The sequence below is a fragment of the Epinephelus lanceolatus genome, chromosome 21 (genome assembly GCF_041903045.1).
Source record: "Epinephelus lanceolatus isolate andai-2023 chromosome 21, ASM4190304v1, whole genome shotgun sequence".
Taxonomy (NCBI): Eukaryota; Metazoa; Chordata; class Actinopteri; order Perciformes; family Serranidae; genus Epinephelus; species Epinephelus lanceolatus.
In genome coordinates, this window is record NC_135754.1 from 31782866 (window position 1) to 31802907 (window position 20042).

Here is a 20042-nt window from a genome sequence, read left to right on the forward strand (position 1 = left end):
TAGCATTTACAAATATAAAACCCGCACTGGGTGATAGGTCAGTTTGCCTACTTACTCTGCAGCATGCCAACTGCTTTCATTTACATCTGATTTAACTCTCACGTCCAAATTTCTCTCTGTCTTTTCATCTGTTAATCAGATGGCGAGATGTTCACAGCCTCTCAGTATGAGTTTCGCAGCTCTCCAGACGTGCGCAGAAACTTCCCCTTCCCCACACTCAGGACAGAGGAAGCTCCCACCCGATGGCTTCTGGGTAAATACATCACATGACAACTCAAGTCAAAGACAGGAGATAATCCTCAAATATATGAAGTATATACTATACTACTAAATGGACCAAACCTCATTGCAGTTTTGCACATTTTTAGCTCATGGGATGATTCGCTGTTACTGCAAAAACTGATTGACTTTGAGATTGAAAATCACATCAAAAAACTGCACCGCACTGCAGCTCTAACTGGCTTAGTTGTGGCAATTCAATCATACTTAAAAGCTCCATCTTTTGGTTTCCAAGGAGACACTTCCTAGGCTGCTAATAGGTCTGTGTTTGGACATGTGGATCTGAGTGTGTGTTGTTTGTGTGTGTGTGTGTGTGTGTGTGTGTGTGTACAGAGGCAGATTTTGTTGGCTCCGTGCTGCTGAAGGAGAGCATCAACAGCTCTATTGGCGACGACGACAAGATTTACTTCTTCTTCACGGAGAGAAGTCAGGAGCAGATTGCCTACCCGAGCCAGACCAAGGTGTCCAGGGTTGCCCGAGTCTGCAAGGTCAGAGAGAAAAACCAACCCAAATACTGTTAATCATAATCATATTCATGTTTTTTAGGGGTTTGGAAAGTTATTTCTAAAATAAAAAAATAAGACAAAACTCACATAGCAGATTTCTTACAAGGTCATGGAAAGAAAGGATTGAAACGAGGGAAGAGAAAAGTTGCCAGTATTCAAAGAGCAAAACTGGTGGGATTATTACACGCTTTACGTCACTGATACAGAGTGAAGTAAATGGGTTTAAGGAGACTTTCTGTTCTCTGTTCGTCTCTCTCAGCTGCCATTCTCCTCTTACGGTTATTTCAGTGCTGAATGAACCAGCGGTTGTCTCTAATCTTGGTTTCTTCACTGACAGCGGTTTCTTTCTGTGCCACTGTTGCCAGGCAAACTACAAGTCCACCAACTTCCACCTCCAATGGCAAACCCTCTCCCTCTTTTCATTGCCATCTCGCCCTCTTTTCCTCCTCCTCCTCCTCTTTTTTCTCCTCTCACCTCATTTCACTTACAATCAGCATCTCTGGTCTAGACAGCATACCCAGCAACTCCTCTCCTCCACTCTGTCATCCTCCCTGTCATTTCTTTTAGCCATGCGTGATGGTGTAATTACCATCACAGTATGCTGTTGTGCTTAAATCAGTGTTGCTGTTTTTTAAGGGATCAAAAAGGTGTCTAAAAGTCTTCGAGCTGGTGGAACGATGTTCGGAAATAAGTTCAAACCCCTGCAGCTGTGTATAAGAGGAGGATTTGCATGAATGTATGAGAGGAAAAATCAATGAATGTGATATTAATCAACCACTCAGGAGTCAACTTTTAACATCCAATCAGAGTTAAACCGTGCAAACCAATCAGTGCAAATTGTGTGCGTGAAATGTCAACAGAACTAAAATTTCAAAACCAGAAAGCTTTCTTCCTTAATGGTACACTATACAGGATTTTCTTAATAAACAATGTATAAACTCATACAAAAATAATCCCTCTCAGTCATCACTTAGGGTGCTTTCACACCTGCCCTGTTTGGTTCGGTTCAATCAAACTCAAGTGACAGCAATATAGTCCACATTGAGCAGCGCTAAAATCAACCTGCGTAGTTGTCCCTCCATTGTGACATTAGAAAGTGTCACATTTATCTTGCAAGTGTACTCTTCTTCAACGTTTTGTTTACTTCCTGGATTTTTCCTACATGGAAATTCTGAATAAAATCAAGAGCAGCTGTCTCGCACAAGGCATTTAACTCCAGGCAATTATGCAACTTCGTGACAAAATTAGTCCCAAGGGAACTCTAGGTCTGAAGCCACCCGGAGACATTCCTGAGCACAGTATGCAGGTGATGTCAGGGACTTAATAAAAGGGTGGCGACCAGCAGGGTTGGGTCAGTTCTCGGTAATACCAATTCGGTCCGGTACTCTGTCTTGGACCGGGTTTTATTTTTTGAGACCGACCGGACCATATACTCGGGCAGAAGGTATGTTAAGCGGAGCGGATGCCCGGTAAAAGTGGATGTCCGCAAGCCCTGTGCGCGCAAAGCACTCCGCGCACCAGTGTCACACAAAAGACTGTTCGGCATGTATTTTTCACATCGCGGGGATTTTTCACGGACATTTTTACACGTAGTCCGCTCCGCTTATAGTACGCCCGAGTCTGTGAGCACCTGTGTCTGCCTCTTCACCAAGTGCACAGCAAGCAGGAGAGAGAGGGGGGTGGGGCGGGGACTGAGCTAGGAGGTGCGAGTGTGCATGCGCCTCTACTGTAGCCTGGAGTTTGTTTAATAGTGACAGGGAGTCGATAATGGCGGACAATTTAGTCTTGACAAAATCAAAGAATGCGCCACTATGGCAACACTTTAGCTTTGAGCCAGACAAAGGAGACAACCCTTGTTTGCACTGATTGAGTAAGCTGCAAAATTTATTTGTAAAAAATAAAAGAGACAACTTGTTACTGTCACTCTGTTGTCCTAAGGTCGTTTTTTTATTTTAAATGAGTCAATTGCGCCTCCAAGTGGCGAAAATCCGGTATTACCGACTTGATGCGTTTTTTTTACAAAACCCGGACCTTTTTTTTTTTTTTTCTCATACCGACCCAACCCTAGCGACCAGGTGCCAGACCATAAACCGCATGCATATAAGAGGAAGCTACTAAAATTATGCCAACAGCACCGGAAAGAAAAACAAACAAACCCCAAAAAACCCAACCAGATATAGTAGGCACTGGGGTAGACGCAGAACATGCTGAAGGGACTAGGCTACATATCTCATGTGGCCTGGGAATGCCTTGGAGCTGGAAAGTGTTGCTGGGGAGAGGGGTGTCTGGGGTGCTTTGCTTGGCCTGCTGCCCCCGCCACCCGGCCTGGGATAAGCAGATGAAAATGGATAGATGGATAGATAAAAATGGCAGGTGGCGATACAGTTTACAAATATGACATTTTTCATCACAATTTATAGCATCTTCTCAGAAGTGGAATACATAACTTTTCTAGCTTCATCGATCCTTTAAGGTGGTGCTTTTTGGCTGTCGGCATCTTGTTTGTTTTTGAGCCAGAAGTGACCTAATCCTATCGCGAGCTGCTAGCTTAGTTGGCACAGTGCATTTAGCTAGCAATGCTAACTGTGATAATGCTAATGCTAATATCCACATGCTAAAAACAGTCTTAATACCATTAAAACAAAATGTACTTACTGGAAAAACTGAACATGAAACCAGAAGTGACCACAGTTGGATGACAGGGTGGTGCTAACCCTAATGCTAGCTGCTAGCTAGGATAGCATGATACATTTATAGTCTATGGTTAATAATGCTAAATGCTAATTTTCGCTAGCAAAAATAGGCTTCAAACCATTAAATAAAATGTATTTCCCTGAAAAACTGAACATCCGACCCATAGAGGGACTTTTAATACAACCAAATGCTAAACAAGACTGTTTTAGGGAACCAAAACATTACAATAACTTTCATGAACTGAAAACTCACTGAAATAACAACAGCAACAGCTGTGAATCTAGGGTTTTACCATGGTAGGTTATGCATAACTTTAACACTTAATAAAATGTAATCGGGTGAGTAAGATAAAAATTCACCCTTGTATAGTTGTCATGAAGGGGCAAATTAGCTGTAGAGACCAAAATCACTTTTTATACCAGGCTGCAAACATTTATTTCTGCTGTAAAGGTGGGCATTTTAAACACTGGGGTCTATGGGGACCCTCTTGGAGCCAACTTTAAGCAGCAGGTTTTGACCCTTGCTACAATTCTTTTTATGTCTGTCTGTGTAGATATGCTTTGCATGAGATTGTTATACATTTAAATGCTGTCTATCCATGCACATTATTTCACGTTCTCACAAACAGGCAGCGAAATAATTTGTGAGCATTTCACTTCCTGAACTTTTTTAATCCCACACACTCAAACAGTTCATCTCCTCCTGATTCTCTCTCTGCATCCAAAATAAGTAATTTCTGGAAATAAGGTCTGGACTCAGCTCCTCTCTCTTCATCAGCGCTGTTGTGGAGTTGTCAGAGCAGTCGAGAGTGTAATAACTCAGTCTGAACTAGGCCACAGCAGCACATGCAGATGTCGAGCTGGTCCCCAGCTCAGCCCTGTGGCAGCCAGACTCCATGCTGGCTGGAGGCAGATCTGCATATAGTGAAGGCCCTGGCAGTAGCCTCTGGCCTCAATCCACAGAAGACTTGCCATTTTTGAGCTGCCTAACTAGTTGTCCTCTTCTGCTTGTCAATTCCCAGCCAGACTGCATGTACTTCTCCTGCAACCATGACCCATTTTCACAGAGAAGGGTGTAAATTACATGGAAACAAGGTCTTTTAAGGAACATACAGAGCACAATTCAGCGCCATTCTGACATGATTTAGTATTGTCCATTGTGGAGCTCCATGTATCTCCAGCTAAGAAAGAAAAGCTGCACAATTTCTTCTCTGCTATATGTTGAGAAACCCATTGGCTCAAACTGTTTTTATCATGTCGTCTTGGGTTAATATCCCCACAGGCATATCTTTACGCCGCTATGCCGGAATTCTTGACTCTTATTTTCTCGGATTTAAGTCATGACAGCCCGATGACCCGGACGGGACTTGACTGACTAAATTGTAATCTATCAGTGCATCCCTTTAGTTCTTTCCTTGATAATAACCTGGTATCCATTTGAGCAGCAACCTCCGGGGCTGAAATATGAAGCCAAAAACTGCAATTCCTCTAATGGCCACTTGGGGCTGGCTCCAAAAGCGAGTCAATTTCTATAGATCCTGATGTCAAAAACCTCCTACTTTACAGCAGAAATCAACATGTTGACAGCCTTTTACAAAAAATGGTTTGCGTCTCTATAGCTAATTTCCCACTTAATGACAATTGTACTGGTGGTGAATTTTAAATGTTTAAACGTTATTAAGGCTTAAAGTTACGCATTGATTTTACGCATACGTAACACACATCCCCACCCCAACCCCGTAAGGACGTTAGCATTATGAACCATAGACTGTAACTGTATCATGCTAACCAAGCTAGCAGCTAGCATTAGGGTTAGCACCACCCTCTCATCCAAATGTGGTCACTTGTGGCTCCAAATTTCCAAGATGGCGGCAGCCAAAATGCCGAACTCAAGGTTTCAAAATAAACAACTGGGTCACATCACAGTGGTTATGTCTAATTTTTTTTTTTTTACTTTCTCAGTGGCATCCATCTTAACCAACACCAACGCTGCCTTCAATTGGAACTTTGGTTAAGTCGCGAAAACACAGCTGCTATAGGCAATGGCGACTGCTGGCGTCTTGAAGCCAGTGAGGCTAACAATTTAGCAAGCCAGTGAGCAGGGAATGTAAAGCAGAAAATGCAAAGGCATAATGATAGAGGAAAGGGAAAATTTCCCTCAGATATTTAAAATGATAAAACTCTAAAGTTTTCTTAAAATGTCTGCAAACACGTCACAACTTGTGAACTCAGAGCTTTCAGAAAATTTCCACTTCCAAGGTTGTGAATACCTCAAGAGGGAGGCGTTAATATGGACTCTTCTCGTGAACATGGTAAACACGACCCCATTTGCAGACAGAATGAACCCGAAGAGTGGATGCATTTGTGTGCAGTCCCTCCCTCTCTTTATCTTCCTCTTGTATCAAAAATTGAGTTGGCATTATTAATGCCAGTTCTTGATACGGGCATATTTGTTTTCCATACTTATGTGATATGTCGATTCAAGCTACTTTGCCTCTTTGTGTGGGAGGCCGAGGCGCGCAGAGCGTTTTGATGAACGACAGGCGTCTGCAAGAGACATAAACGAAGAAAGATGAAGCTCTATAATTCCAACAAACAAAGAGAAAAGAAGTCTGTGTCTCTTTTTCTCCGTCTCTCTTCTAATGAGGTGTGCTAAATTACTCTTTTAGGGAGAGATGTCTTGCAGCTACGCCTCCCAGTGCTACCGAAATGCAATTAGAGCAAATGTGCTAAAGTAGGCACTAACATTCAGCTCCAGTTTCATAAGACTCTTCTCACTTCCTCCTCCCCTCTTTACGTGTCTATAGTTATGTGTACATTATGATTCTGTTCCTGTCTTTTTGTCGATGATTATATCTTCATTTCACCATTATTACAATTGCAGATCAGTACCCGTTGATGTGTACAGGGAGTGGATGGATTTTTGTCGTTTAAAAGGCAGAATCTATAAGCTTAAGTGACTTTATTTAATTACCTATGCATCCATGCATTGTCTCCTCTGTGTGCAGAATGACTGGGGAGGCCAGAGGACCCTGCAGAGGAAGTGGACATCCTTCCTCAAGGCCAGAATGGTGTGTTCGGTCCCAGAATATGAGCTGCACCTCAATATCCTGCGCAGTGTGTTCGTCCTGCAGGGTCGAGATGCTCAAAGCAGCATTTTCTACGGCGTCTTTGGCCTGGAATGGTAAGAGACAACACCAAATTCTAGCTTTTATAATGGCTTTTTTTGCCCTTTAAGTACAGTGTAGTACAATAAGAATATCATGTATCAGCATTGTTTTATACACATTTCTGCAAAGCCTGGCGGATTTGGTATTGTTGGAAATTTTGGGATCTCCACTATGATTTTGCAAAACACCTCACTGGCAGCTCAGTCTCATCGAGATCAATGTTTAAATGAGCCAAAAACCTTACATTTTAGGTGATTTTCCAACACCACTGACAGATAGTAGACTTTAACAACTTGATAACCCAAAAATCATGGCAACAAGAAGTGTGTCCAGCCGGGGCATCACTTATCAGAGTCCCCTGGAAACAGGTTTCGTCATGTAGAGGGGTTTTTGCAGCATGTTTTTTTTTTTTCGTGTTGTCAAATTTTTTTGTGTGTGCAGCACATTTGCTCTATCAGCCACCATGCATTCCAAAACCATGGAAATTAATGTGCAACTATAATAACCTCCACTCTTCTGGGAAGACTTTCCACCAGATCTTGGAACCTGGCTGCAGGGATTTACTCTCAGTTAGCCACAAGAGCATCAGTGAAGTCCAACACTGAGGTTGGGTGATAAGGTCTGGCTCGCAGTCGGTGTTCCAGTTCAGCCCAACTGGGATAACCATTTCTCTATGGCTTACGGGTCTTCCCTGAAGTTGGTAGCATGCTTTGGTCTAAAATACCACTACACTGTGTGGAGAAGCTGGAGAAGGAGGATCCCTGCAGAGGTAGGCCTTTTTTTCATATAATAAAATCCTTTTCTTTAACCAAAAACAGCCCTGAAACTGTTATGGCCAAAGGCACCAAACTCCATTTAAATTAACAGTAATTTTATCATCTAACACATGCGTCATTGAAAGTCGAAAATAAACAAAATAAAACTCACCCAAGCCATCTGGGTTCATCTTTCCAATGTTCCTACAATCACTAACTCTGGTTTGACTGAAATAAACCCTCAATTCACCCAGTTGTATGTTACAATATGCTGGATCTATACATGCTAAAATTACTGTTTATTTAAATGGAGTCTGGTGGGTTTGGCTATGGCAGTTTCTGAGCTGTTTCTGGTTAAACAAAAAAGATTTTACTCTTTAACAAAAAGGTCTGTCTCTGTGGGGATCCTTTACATAATGTTGTCAGACACTTATAGTGACAATCTGAGCCTGTCAGTGGCAACAATAAGCACTTTTGTTGGACATACACTGACGGTGAACAAATGCCCCCTAGTGGTTACATTGCAGTCTGTTTGGCGGTTGCCGGCTGCAGTGGTCTTGCTCAATAATGAACCAGTTTCAAATTATTTTGTTCCTATTAGTCAGTTAGACATGAAAACATGAGAGAGTAGGGAGCACTTTGACAAATACCAAACTCACCCTTTAACAGAGCAGCAGCCAGGCTGCAGTCGCAGCTGATGTGACAGTGTCAGAGCACAATGTCTGCCGGTGGAATATCTGGCAGCGATGTGAGTGTGTGTTTATGCTGATATGCAGAGTCATGCTGCATAAAATTGTCCCAAGGGTGTTTAGATTGTGATGGAGAGGATTGCATCGCATCGGTTCAGTAACGAAATCTGTTCCTCTCTGGATCTTCACTTTCTTTACTGCTGCACTTCCTGTTGTGGAAATTCAAGCTCAACCTCTCCGTCTGTCTCATTCACCGCAACAGCGGGTAGTTCTTCTTCTTTCTTTCTTACCGTCCTTCCTGCTTTCTTTCTTTCTTTGTCTTTCTTTCTTCCTTCCCTCCTCCTTTTGCTGCTTTCTTTTTCTTTCTTTCTTCCTTTCTTTCTTACCATCCTTCCTGCTTTCTTTCTTTATTTATTTGTCTTTCTTCCTTCCCTCCTTCTTTCGCTGCTTTCTTTCTTTCCATCTTTCTTTCTTCCTTCCTTTCTTTCTTTCATTCCTTCTTTCCACCTTTCTTTCTTCTTCCTTCCTTCCCCTTTCTTTCTTTCTTTCTTTCTTTCTCTTTTTTTCCTTCCTTCTTTCCTTTATTCCTTTCTTTCTTCATTTGCTGCTTTCTGTCTTCCTTCCTTCCTTTCTTTCTTCCTTCCTTCCTTCCTTTCGTTCGTCTTTCCATCTTTCTTTCTTTCTGTCGTCTTTCTTCCTTCTTTCCTTCCTTCCATTCGCTCTATCTTTCTGTCTTTCTTTCATTCTTTGCTGCTTTGTTTCTTCTTTCTTCCTTCCTTCCTTTCGTTCCTTTTTTCCACCTTTCTTTCTTTAGTTCTTTCTTCCTTCCTTCCTTCCTTTCGCTCCTTCTTTCCACCTTTCTTTCTTCCTTCCATTGTTCCTTCCTTCCTTCCTTTAGTTCTTTCTTTCCATCTTCCTTCCTTTGTTCCTTTCTTTCTTTCTTTCTTTCTTTCTGTCTTTCTTTCTTCCTTCCTTCCTTTTTTCTTTCATTCCTTCTTTCCACCTTTCGTTCTTCTTCCTTCCTTCCCCTTTCTTTCTTTCTTTCTTTCTTTCTTTTTCTTTTTCTTTCTTTCTTTCTTTCTTTCTTTCTGTCTTTCTTTCTTTCTTTCGCTCCTTCTTTCCACCTTTCTTTCTTTAGTTCTTCCTTCCTTTAGTTCTTTCTTTCGTCTTCCTTCCTTTGTTCCTTCTTTCTGTCTTTCTTTCTTTCTTTGCTGCTTTCTTTCTTCCTTCCTTCCTTTCGTTCCTTTTTTCCACCTTTCTTTCTTTAGTTCTTCCTTCCTTCCTTCCTTCCTTCCTTCCTTCCTTCGTTTCGCTCCTTCTTTCCACCTTTCTTTCTTCCTTCCTTTGTTCCTTCCTTCCTTCCTTTAGTTCTTTCTTTCCGTCTTCCTTCCTTTGTTCCTTCCTTTCTTTTGTTCCTTCTTTCCACCTTTCTTTCTTTCTTTCTTTCTTTCTTTGTCTTTCTTCCTTCCCTCCTTCTTTTGCTGCTTTCTTTCTTTCTTTCTTTCTTTCATTTGCTGCTTCCTGTCTTCCTTATTCCTTTCTTTCTTCCTTCCTTCCTTTCGTTCATCTTTCCATCTTTCTTTCTTTCTGTCTGTCTTTCTTCCTTCTTTCCTTCCTTCCATTCGCTCTATCTTTCTGTCTTTCATTCATTCTTTGCTGCTTTCTTCCTTTCTTTCTCTTTCTTTCTTTCTTTCATGCTGCTTGTGTTTAAACACACACACACACACACACACACACACACCTGTGTGAGCACTAGTCATCAGTGTGTGTTAGACTCAGGTGTCTGAAAGGTGACTAAGCCCCTGAGCCATCCTACTCACCACTGCTGAAGACAGATTCAGGTTTCACTTCAATCTCATTTTTCTCACTTGAATGCTTTTGAAGACCGAGGTGGGCGCACAATGGACCTAAGAATGTGACGAACACATTTTCCCCCCATTACTAATCTCACCTGTAGGGCCTGAGATTAAGGGTCACCTGGTTCCCAACTCATGCTGTCGTTATGTTGTTGGACAAACCTTTTCTTTCACCACAACCACAAATGAGGCAGTTTTATTTGTGACTCACAGGGAGTGGGTTTTTCAGGGCTGTGACTGTGGTGTCAAAAAGACTGCAAAACAAATACTTCCTTCAGGAGTGGATGATGGGTGAAAAAGTGAAAATTACACACCTGTCAGTGACACCACTCCCACAAGTCCATTCAAGACAAATTGATAAGATCCAAGAGGAGAATGAGAGCATGAAAAATAAGACTTTACCACCTGAACGCCCACACTGTTCACAGAGGAGAGGAGCCGAGTAACCTTTTCACCTTACGGTCTGTGATGTGTTTGAAATGCGATCTGGGTGGCAGTTGCTCCCTCGATAATAACTGCTCAGTGTTTATCCAACATTGAATCATTAATCCTGACTGTGTCCTCTGGATGTGTCTTTCGGGGTGGGGGTGGGGGTGGGGATTGTCTTTCAGGAAGAATATCAAAGCATCTGCTATCTGCCAGTACGCCTTCTCAGATGTGCAGAAGGCTTTCGAGGGGCCGTACATGGAGGTGCAGGACACAAAGTGGAGGGAGTACACGGGGAAAGTTCCAGAACCAAGACCTGGATCTGTAAGTTTTTATCTATTAAAGGAAAACATCACCCTAAAAATGACCATTTGTATAATAATTACTTAAACTGTGTTACATTGAATTTGTGAAGAAAACTTTTCTCACATATCTCCTCTGTGAACAAAGAGTCCAAAAAAGTCATTGAAGTCAAAGGGGTCCGCGTTTAAAGCAAAATGAACTATCTCACAACATGTGCAGTATAATCCAAGTCTCATCCAGTCGTATGCTCAGTACTTCCCAAACAGATGCCCTTTCTTACAGGAAACTGAACTAAAAGCAAAACTTATCAGTGCTTTCTTCAAAGCCAGACCCCACTGAGAAAAACAGCAATTTTACCTCACTGAACACAGGAGCTGCTGGTCTACCACTTATGGTTATTGTTATTGTGTGACTTTGGTGTTTTAAAGGGTTAGTTCGGATTCACCAAAGGCACACAATAACACAAGCTAACTACTCATCATTGTAGCAGTAAACCAGCAGCTCCTGTGTTCAGCGAGGTAAAATTATGTTTTTTGTCAATGGAGTCTGGCTTTGAAAGCGCTGTTTGTTTGGGAAGTACTGATTATACAACTGGATAAATGAGACTTGGATTATACTGCGGAAGTTGTGTGAGAGATGGTAAACAGAACTTAAGCCGGCTGATGGTTTCACCTGCAACTCTGCTGCTCAATCGCCAGCACGTCACCTATTTCAACAGCCAATCGGCTTGTAGTAAAATGGTCAAATCAAAAGTAGTACAGAGAGTTGTTGCACAGAGATGATACACCGTCTCATCTAGTTGCATTGGTGTGAACCCGTAGCCTGGAAATCCAGACCCAAATCTAGAAAGATTTAGGGTCTGGCTATGAGTAATGCAAATGGCCCAACTCGAGGGGCGGCACCAAGCATGCATTTGAAAATATCATTGCATGCAACTGGATAACACTACAACCAATCAGAACAATACACGGGGTGACGTATCCAGAGCGCTACCAGCAGAGCTAACTGGTAGATTAGACTCTTGCCTTATCCGGTAGGCAAAACAGCAAAAACGTCCTTCTTGCAAAGGAAAGACTCGAGCGCCGTCTTCTGTTCCTCTTTTAGAGAAAAAGCCAAGTCTAACTCGTTCATTGTAGCGGCCAAAGCTGTTTCAAACAACTGGTGTTCATCCGTAGCCATCTTGCAGTGTTTACTGACTGATTCCGGACTTTGTCGTCGCAGCGCTGTCGTCATGTTTAGCTCACCTCTGGCCCGCCTATATCAGATACACCAATGTGATTGGTGCAGCTCAGCTCCAAGGGCATGGGTAATGAGCATCATTACTGATTGCCAGAGTGACTCGCTGAGCAAATTCAAATTGTGCTCTCGCGAGAACTCTGGATTTCCAGGGTAGTGAACCGGCAGGTTTTTAGATCATTGCAGAACAGCACAATGCTAGTAGCTGCACGTCTTAAATTGTCTCGTCGCAAATCTTCGGTCACCATGGAGGCATGCGAAAGAAACAGTTGTTCTATCGAATTTAACATAACATGACGTGAGTAACTGATATACAAATGGTCATTTCGGGAGATGGTTAAGTATTCCTTTAAAACCATTCTCTCTACCCTGAGAGTATTTTATGTCCAGCTCGTTCCTCCGTGATCATTTCTCTGTCTCTGACCTCTCCACAGTGTATAACAGATATGCACAGGTCCCAGGGCATCAACTCATCTCGAGACCTCCCAGACAATGTCCTCACCTTTGTCAGAAGGCACCCTCTGATGGCCAGCCAGGTGCACCCGATAGGGGTGCGCCCACTCATGTTCAAGAGGAGTGTCAACTATGTCAAGATCTTCGTGCACAAGGAGCCGGCGCTGGATGGAAACATTTACACTATTCTGTTTTTGGGAACGGGTGAGTTTTATGACTGAGAAGACAAAAACCAACAAGGAGTGAATGGGCTTGGTGCTGAGAGGCGGACAAACTCATTGTTGGTTTGGGATTTGTTGACAGTAAGAAAAATATATAATGACATCATCCTCTCCTTTTCTGTATTGCCTCTGAAGTGTCTTTAAACGAGGTTGTATCCTCTCACAGATGATGGCTGGCTGCACAGAGCTGTAGACATCGATGGAGAAATGCACATCATAGAAGAGCTGCAGCTGTTTGACAAACCTCAGCCCATAGAGAGCATGGTCTTATCCTCTGCTCTGGTGCGTATCCATGCGTGTAGAGTTACATGTTAAAAGAATGAGAGTTTAAATAGCCTATTTATGGAAAAGTGATGCAAATGAAAACCCCTGATAGATTGTAGTCTGGCTACACACGTTATAAACTTGCTGCAGACAAGAAGAATATTTAAGTGGCTAAATTTTTACAAACTACATATTTACCGCCTGTTTTTGGCTCGGTTTGTGTGTTTGTTTGTCAGTAGGGTTGCAGAAGAACTACTGGCCCGATTTTCATGAAACTTTGTGGAAGGGTGTAGCATGGATCAGAGACGAATCCATAAAATTTTGGAGCGGATCTGAATTACAGGGTGGATTCACAAGTCATTTTTATGACCTTATGTATGGCTCTAACCTCGGACGTCACAAGCAAACGTGGCGGTGACTGAGCTGAAATGGCAACCTGGCAATGGTTAGCTCACAGCCACCAGAGTAACATGGCAGAGGGTAGGAAGCAGAGGGTGGGCGTTAGAGGCTGCCCAGCCACCGTGGTTTGGGACAGCGTTAAGCTAACAGCCTTGAGGCCTTTGCATACTGAGTCTGTGTTTTTCGTCCGAAATTGTTGCACGTCTAAAAATAAATACGACTTCACATTGTGTCAGTCATGTTTCCAGACTCCGAAACTTTCGTCTGTCATTAAAATTTGCGGGACAGGTTTGATTTTTTGTGTCCGTCACAGCCCGTAGAGACGTTTAACCAGGAATCAGTGAAGAAAATGTGGCAGCGGGACACAGAGGAACAGGGCGCACAGAATCAATTCATAACTCAGACAGCTCATGTCCAACAGGTCAGATAGTAACATTCAAGTGGATGGTGATGAAGAGAACAATAAATGCATTGGAGTCAGTGTGCAAGGTTTCTGTCCATAATGATTTTTTTCAGATGACGGAATAAAAAGACACATCCAAAAAAAAAATGGACTCAGTGTGCAAAGGCCTTTACAGTGCTAACAATGGGAACAGTGCTGACAGAGCTAAGAGTATGCTCGTACAGCGATGCTCATACCCACCATCCCGTCTGAGCACCGCTCTCCCACTCATGCCCAATTCAGGTTGCGAATTTTCTTTTCCTAGGATAGCGAAGGCATGACCCTAGTGCTTGTTGTCTTTGTTGGTTGGATTGGTTAGGTTTAGGCAAGAGTAGTGAGATTGGTTGGGGTTAGAGTACGAATGTCAGGGTAAGCCAGTTAGAGGCAGAGCAAGGAGGGTTACGCCTTTGCGACCCTAAGAAATGCAAATTCACATCCAGGTAGTGCATAGTGCAGTGCGAACGCGATTATGCCACTACTAATGTAGTTTGCATGTTATCAGTGTTGTATACTGCACCTTAAACATGGCTAAATTGGGCCTTAGCGGTGGTCAGCGCTCTTTAAATGCCCTTCTAGTTAAGGCTGGCTGTGATGCGAATCTGCAGCGACCAGGCAGTGGAAATGAATCAGTAATGATTAATAAACAAATATGCTTCTTATATTCCAGTTCACTGTGATCCTTGTCTTACCTGTTGTAATTTCATGCCAGGAACAGAATAAAACAGACTTATCTTTTGTTTTGCAGCGGAGCATCTATGTCGGCTCCCACTCTGGAGTCGTGCAGGTACCAATGTCCGCCTGTCAGAGGTACACTTCCTGTTACGACTGCGTGTTCGCCAGAGATCCTTTCTGTGGCTGGGACGGGAGGACGTGTGTGGAAATATCTACACGTGCACAGAGGTGAGGGAACACACACATCTGCACTAACAAATGCACATTTCCAGGGAGGAGGCAAAGACACTGAGAGACTCTGTGTTTTATCGGAGGTAGGAGGGAAGAAGACGACACATTCACATCATGTTTACAGAAAAAACAAAGATTTGGCAGAAGAACCAGACTCTTGCTGAGAAAGATAAATTTGCATTGCTTAATCATAGATCCTCCAGTCTACTCCCCCCTAAACCTCCTCTGCAGCTCCACCTGTTTGTTCTGCTTCTATTACTTCAATTTCTTCTTTATCTGCTGCTGAATGTATTTGGATGACAGCAGAAACTTCAAAACTTCTATGAATTTAAAAGAAATATATGGGAACACTCATTAATTAACCTCAAATCATGCCAAGAGTAAATAGCTTCAAGCCCTCCACATTATTAATATAACAGTCCAATTATATGGTGAACAGCTCAGAGAAAATGTTGGCATGATAATTAAATACGTCATTATTGTAACCACCTCTTGAAATGAGTAATAAACCAAAAAAACAGATATTAATAATTTTGACACAGCGTACATTTTTGCATTACATGACCTTTATTTCTTTCTTCAGAGCCCGACGGCGATACCGGAGTCGAATTAATTATTTATGCAGCTTATTTTCCCTTCCAACGGAATTTCTGTGAAAGCAGGTCTAAGACAATGGAGTCGACCTCGATTTCTCCCGTCAGCTCTGTTCAGCTCAGCAGGAGCTTCTTCTACAGTTTAGAATCATTAGCCAAGAAACCTGAAACTTCTCTTGCACTTTGAATCAGCATTCAGGTCGAGTGTGACTCAGAATCTAAAGTGGAAAAGCAAATAATGTGGAACTGACACTGCTGTTTGTTTTATGGTAAAAATGTCACAGATCCATGACTTACAATTTATTTTGGTAACACTTCACTTAATGGTCTCATATTGAGTATCTATAGCCAGTATGGCAAAATAAATTGTTTATAACACACTAAAATCTAGTTACAAGCCGTTATAAGAACATTTTAAGTGTAATTAATGGACTGTATTTGCCAACAGTTGATTATATTTTATATTATTACAACTGTGTTTTACTATGTTGTCATTCATCTATTGTTCATGTCTACAGGAGTAGTATTTCGGTCTGTGCATTTGGCCACAGGCAAAAAACAATTCGACATATTTGGAGATCAAAGTATCCAATTATAAATGCGGAATTAATTAATATTTATTTAACTAAATGTCTTTGCAGGATACGTCCTAGAAAATTATGAGGAAATTAATAGCACTATCTTTCTAGTGGTTTTCTTAATAAGTGGTGGAGATACTTACAGCGCACTGAAAAATACTCTGTTAAAAGTAAAAGCTGTGCATTGAAAATGCTACTGAGGCAAAGTACACTCACCAGCCTCTTTATTAGGTACACCTGTTCAACTGCTCATCAACACAAATAGCTAATCAGCCAATCACGTGGCAGCAGCTCAATGCACTTCGGCATGTAGACGTGGTCAAGACGACCTGCTGAAGTTCAAACGGAGCATCAGAATGATGAAGAAAGGTGATTTATGTGACTTTGAACGTGGCATGGTTGTTGGTGCCAGACGGGCTGCTCTGAGTATTTACTGGGATTTTCATCACAACCATCTCTAGGGTTTACAGAGGATGGTCCCAAAAAGAGAAAATATCCAGTGAGCCAAAATGCCTTGTTGGTGCCAGAGGTCAGAGGAGAATGGTCAGACTGGTTCAATATGATAGAAAGGCAACAGGAAGTCAAATAACCACTGGTTCCAACCAAGGTCTGCAGAAGACCATCTCTGAAGCAACAACACCTTGTCCAACCTTGAAGCAGATGGGCTACAGCAGCAGAAGACCACAACAGGAGCCACTCCTGTCAGCTAACAACAGGAAACTGAGGCTACAGTTCACACAGGCTCACCAAAACTGGACAATAGAAGATTGGAAAAACGTTGCCTGGTCTGATGAGTCTGGATTTCTGCTGCCACATTCAGATGGTAGGGTCAGAATTTGGTGTAAACAACATGAAAGCATGGATCCATCCTGCCTTGTATCAACGGTTCAGGCTACTGCTGGTGGTGTAATGGTGTGGGGGAGATTTTCTTAGTACCAACTGAGCATGGTTTAAACACCACAGCCTACCTGAGTATTGTTGCTGACCGTGTCCATCCCTTTATGACCACAGTGTACCCATCTTCTGATGGCTACTTCCAGCAGGATAACGCACCATGTCACAAAGCTCAAATCAACTCAAACTGGTTTCTTGAACATGACAATGAGTTCACTGTACTCCAGTGGCCTCCACAGTCACCAGATCTCAGTCCAATAGAGCACCTTTGGGATGTGGTGGAACAGGAGATTCTCATCATGGATGTGCAGCCGACAAATCTGCAGCAACTGTGTGATGTCATCATGTCAATATGGACCAAAATCTCTGAGAAATGTTCCCAGCACCTTGTTGAATCTATGACACCAAGAATTAAAAACAGGGTCCAACACGGTACTAGCAGAGTGTACCTAATAAAGTGGCTGGTGAGTGTACGTAAGAACTATCTGCACAGTGTCAAAAGTAGAGGTACGTTATCATATTTTAAGTTTTTAACATATTTTCTATATAAAATCTTAATTTATTAAGTTACTAGTAACTTTAGCTTGGAAATAGATACCGTGCTGCAAAAGTACAATATTAAAGTATAAAGTAGCATTGAAATGCTAAATAAAGTACCTCATATTTATACGCGTCAGTACTACTTGAGTAAACGTACTAAGTTACATTCCATCACAGCTTAGATATTAGATGAATCCTGTAAAATGAAACCAGTGTTGCAAATACTGGATGTGATTGGATTCAGCTAGACAGACTTACATTTACATAAACCAATGCATATAATAAAACTTTTCCAAACAAAGCACACACACACACACACACACACACACACTCTCAAGTACATACACATTACTTTGGCTCATTCTTCTGCTGGGTGTGCACCTGTCTTCATTCACTCTGCATGAGTGAGTAGCAGACATCTTAATCTCCATTACGGCGGCAGACACATCAGCCTCTCCTGTGGATTTGTTTGGTGGGCAGTATCACGTTTGGAGAAAGCTGCAGAAACAAGTAAATGTCAGAGGGAGATTTTACTTACATTTCTCTGGTTAATGTGGCACAATGTCCACTTTTGATTTAAAGGAGGTTGTTGGGATACAAAGATGGAGGTAGAGGGAAGGATTTTTCCTAACTTCTGCTATTCTGCACTGTACAGGGTAAAAAACAAACGTGTATATATATACACTGCTAAATCTGCCTGCTGCAGATCTAAATTTGCTTTCTCTTTGTGAATGGCTGCAGCAACTGTGTGTTGTCTCTCCTGGCTGCAGATGTTTTGGAGTATTTTTGAATCTTGATTGTATTGTGCCTCATTAAGTTTTCGTTGTGGATGCGTCTTTTTTCTGGGTTTAGACAGCTCCCGGGTTGTTTTAAGTGCCGTGAAGGGTGTTTTTCAGGATGGAAACTTGATTGCAGGAATTTCATTTTGTGATTTTATAATGACATTTCTGTTTAATTCTGACATATGTAGTGTTTTCTTTCCTCTGTTGTTTGTCTGCAACTCGTTATTGCTGCCAATCTTGGCTATGACTCACTAGAGTTGTTATAGTCTTGTATTTTTCATTTTTTTGTTTGGGGCAAGATTTAACAAGTTCAGAATAGGTATTACAGTTTAAAAACAACACTTTGTGAAGGCAATTCACTCTCAGTCATGTTTGCATACCAGATTCAATAAGCGTATTCACCAAAGCCTCCTCGTGCTTGTTGTGTTGACAACTTAAAACCAAATTAAAGGAGCAGTGTGTGAGATTTAGTGGCATCTAGTGGTGAGGATTGTGGATTGCAACATGCTGAAACTTCTCCCTGTTAGGATTCCTTCAGTGTTCATTGTTCAGGAGGTTTTTACCGGGAGCTGAATTGTCCACAGAGGTCTCTTCCTCTTCAAAACAAACAGACCAAGGTGATTAAACCAAGTAGTTTCACGTCACAATTTAGTGTTTCTCTGACACTGTTTGGCATGTCTGAGTTGGGCTGTTAGCCCTGCTATTGTGTGCTCACCGTTTTTCTCTGATAACTTACGATCCAGACTCAGGTGGTTTTTACCAGGAGATGAATTATCGGCAGAGGTCTCTTCATCTCCAAAACAAATGGACCTGGGGTCTCATTTATAAAACAGGGCGCAGGATCCATACTAAAAATATGTCACAGTCCTGGCTGGCTTTCTGTCTCTTTCTGTGTCTGTGTTGTGGGTGTGGCAACTCCCTCACTCTCCTGTGTTCCTGATTACATTCATTCAACTCACCTGGTCTCTGCTGCTCACCTGAGAACCATCCAGTAATCAACCCTGCAGCATAAAACACCATCTCTCCTCTCCAGTCCTTGCCAGATCCACAAAAAATATATATATATGCCTGACAGTTTCTACAATCAGGCTTCCACCTCACTATCTGCATCCAAAATGTTCGTAAGCATGGGTCAAAGTTTCTCCCAACAAGATCACAACTTTTCCGTGGGAAGTGGCGTACACCTCTTTCAGGCCTCATTTTGTGCGTAAGCAATGTTTTATTAGACCCCAGGTGATTAAAACCAGTAAAAACACTGTTTCATGATTTTAAAAAAAAAACACTTTTTGCAAATTACGGTGTCCAACATGAGATCTATCTAGAGCCAGTGTTTGGTTTGTCCGCTCTGGGCTACTTCATAATAAGTATGATGAAAACATACTTATTGTATTATGCTACATTTCTACACTTGAACGTTTTTTAACAATTTAAATGTTTTTTAACACCTAGTTTTAGTTTTAAGTTAGTTTTAGTCGAGTATAATAACCTTGTGACTCACTTGAAAGAATGTTTTTTAATCTCAGTGAGGCTTTCCTGGTTAAATGCTAATTTTTCACCTTATTCTTTCAGGTCAAACCTAACCCAGGATATCTTGAAAGGAGTCAGGGGCTGCAAGGAGAATTCAGGAAATGGTATGTGCTACAATTCACACACACACATGCACGTACTTTTAATTTTGAGAAATTTTAGTATTTTATTTTACCTCACATTCATTCCCCTTGCCTGACTCTCTCTCTCTCTCTCTCACACACACACACACACACACACACACACACACACACACAGATTATGAGGTGAAAAAGTCCAACATTTCTTTTCTCTGCCTGAAAACTCAAGCATTTAGCAGCTATTAAGGGATTTCATTAGGTGCATGCTCCTTACCCATCCCCTGAGGTACACATTTTAATCAGTTCCTCTCTTGCTGGAGGTCAGGCGGTCAGGCTGGCTGCATTGCAGGGCTCGCTACATTTAAAGAGGCTTATGAAATGTGATGGAAAGTGATGCTGAAAGGTTGAGCCGCACAGGTTGCTCACCTGCACTTTGAAAACGTGACCTCAGTG

General features: G+C 42.0%; 1 protein-coding gene across 1 annotated transcript in view; it reads left to right on the forward strand.

Moving 5' to 3' along the window:
• The window catches only part of sema4gb (sema domain, immunoglobulin domain (Ig), transmembrane domain (TM) and short cytoplasmic domain, (semaphorin) 4Gb), a 69496-nt gene that overhangs the window by 39254 nt on the left and 10200 nt on the right, over nt 1-20042 (forward strand). Inside the window, exons 7-14 of the mRNA XM_033610817.2 lie at nt 140-253; nt 613-767; nt 6487-6662; nt 10560-10698; nt 12348-12570; nt 12754-12869; nt 14438-14592; nt 19552-19613. Of these exons, the coding sequence (XP_033466708.1) occupies nt 140-253; nt 613-767; nt 6487-6662; nt 10560-10698; nt 12348-12570; nt 12754-12869; nt 14438-14592; nt 19552-19613 (1140 nt within the window). The remainder of the gene's footprint in view (nt 1-139; nt 254-612; nt 768-6486; nt 6663-10559; nt 10699-12347; nt 12571-12753; nt 12870-14437; nt 14593-19551; nt 19614-20042) is intronic.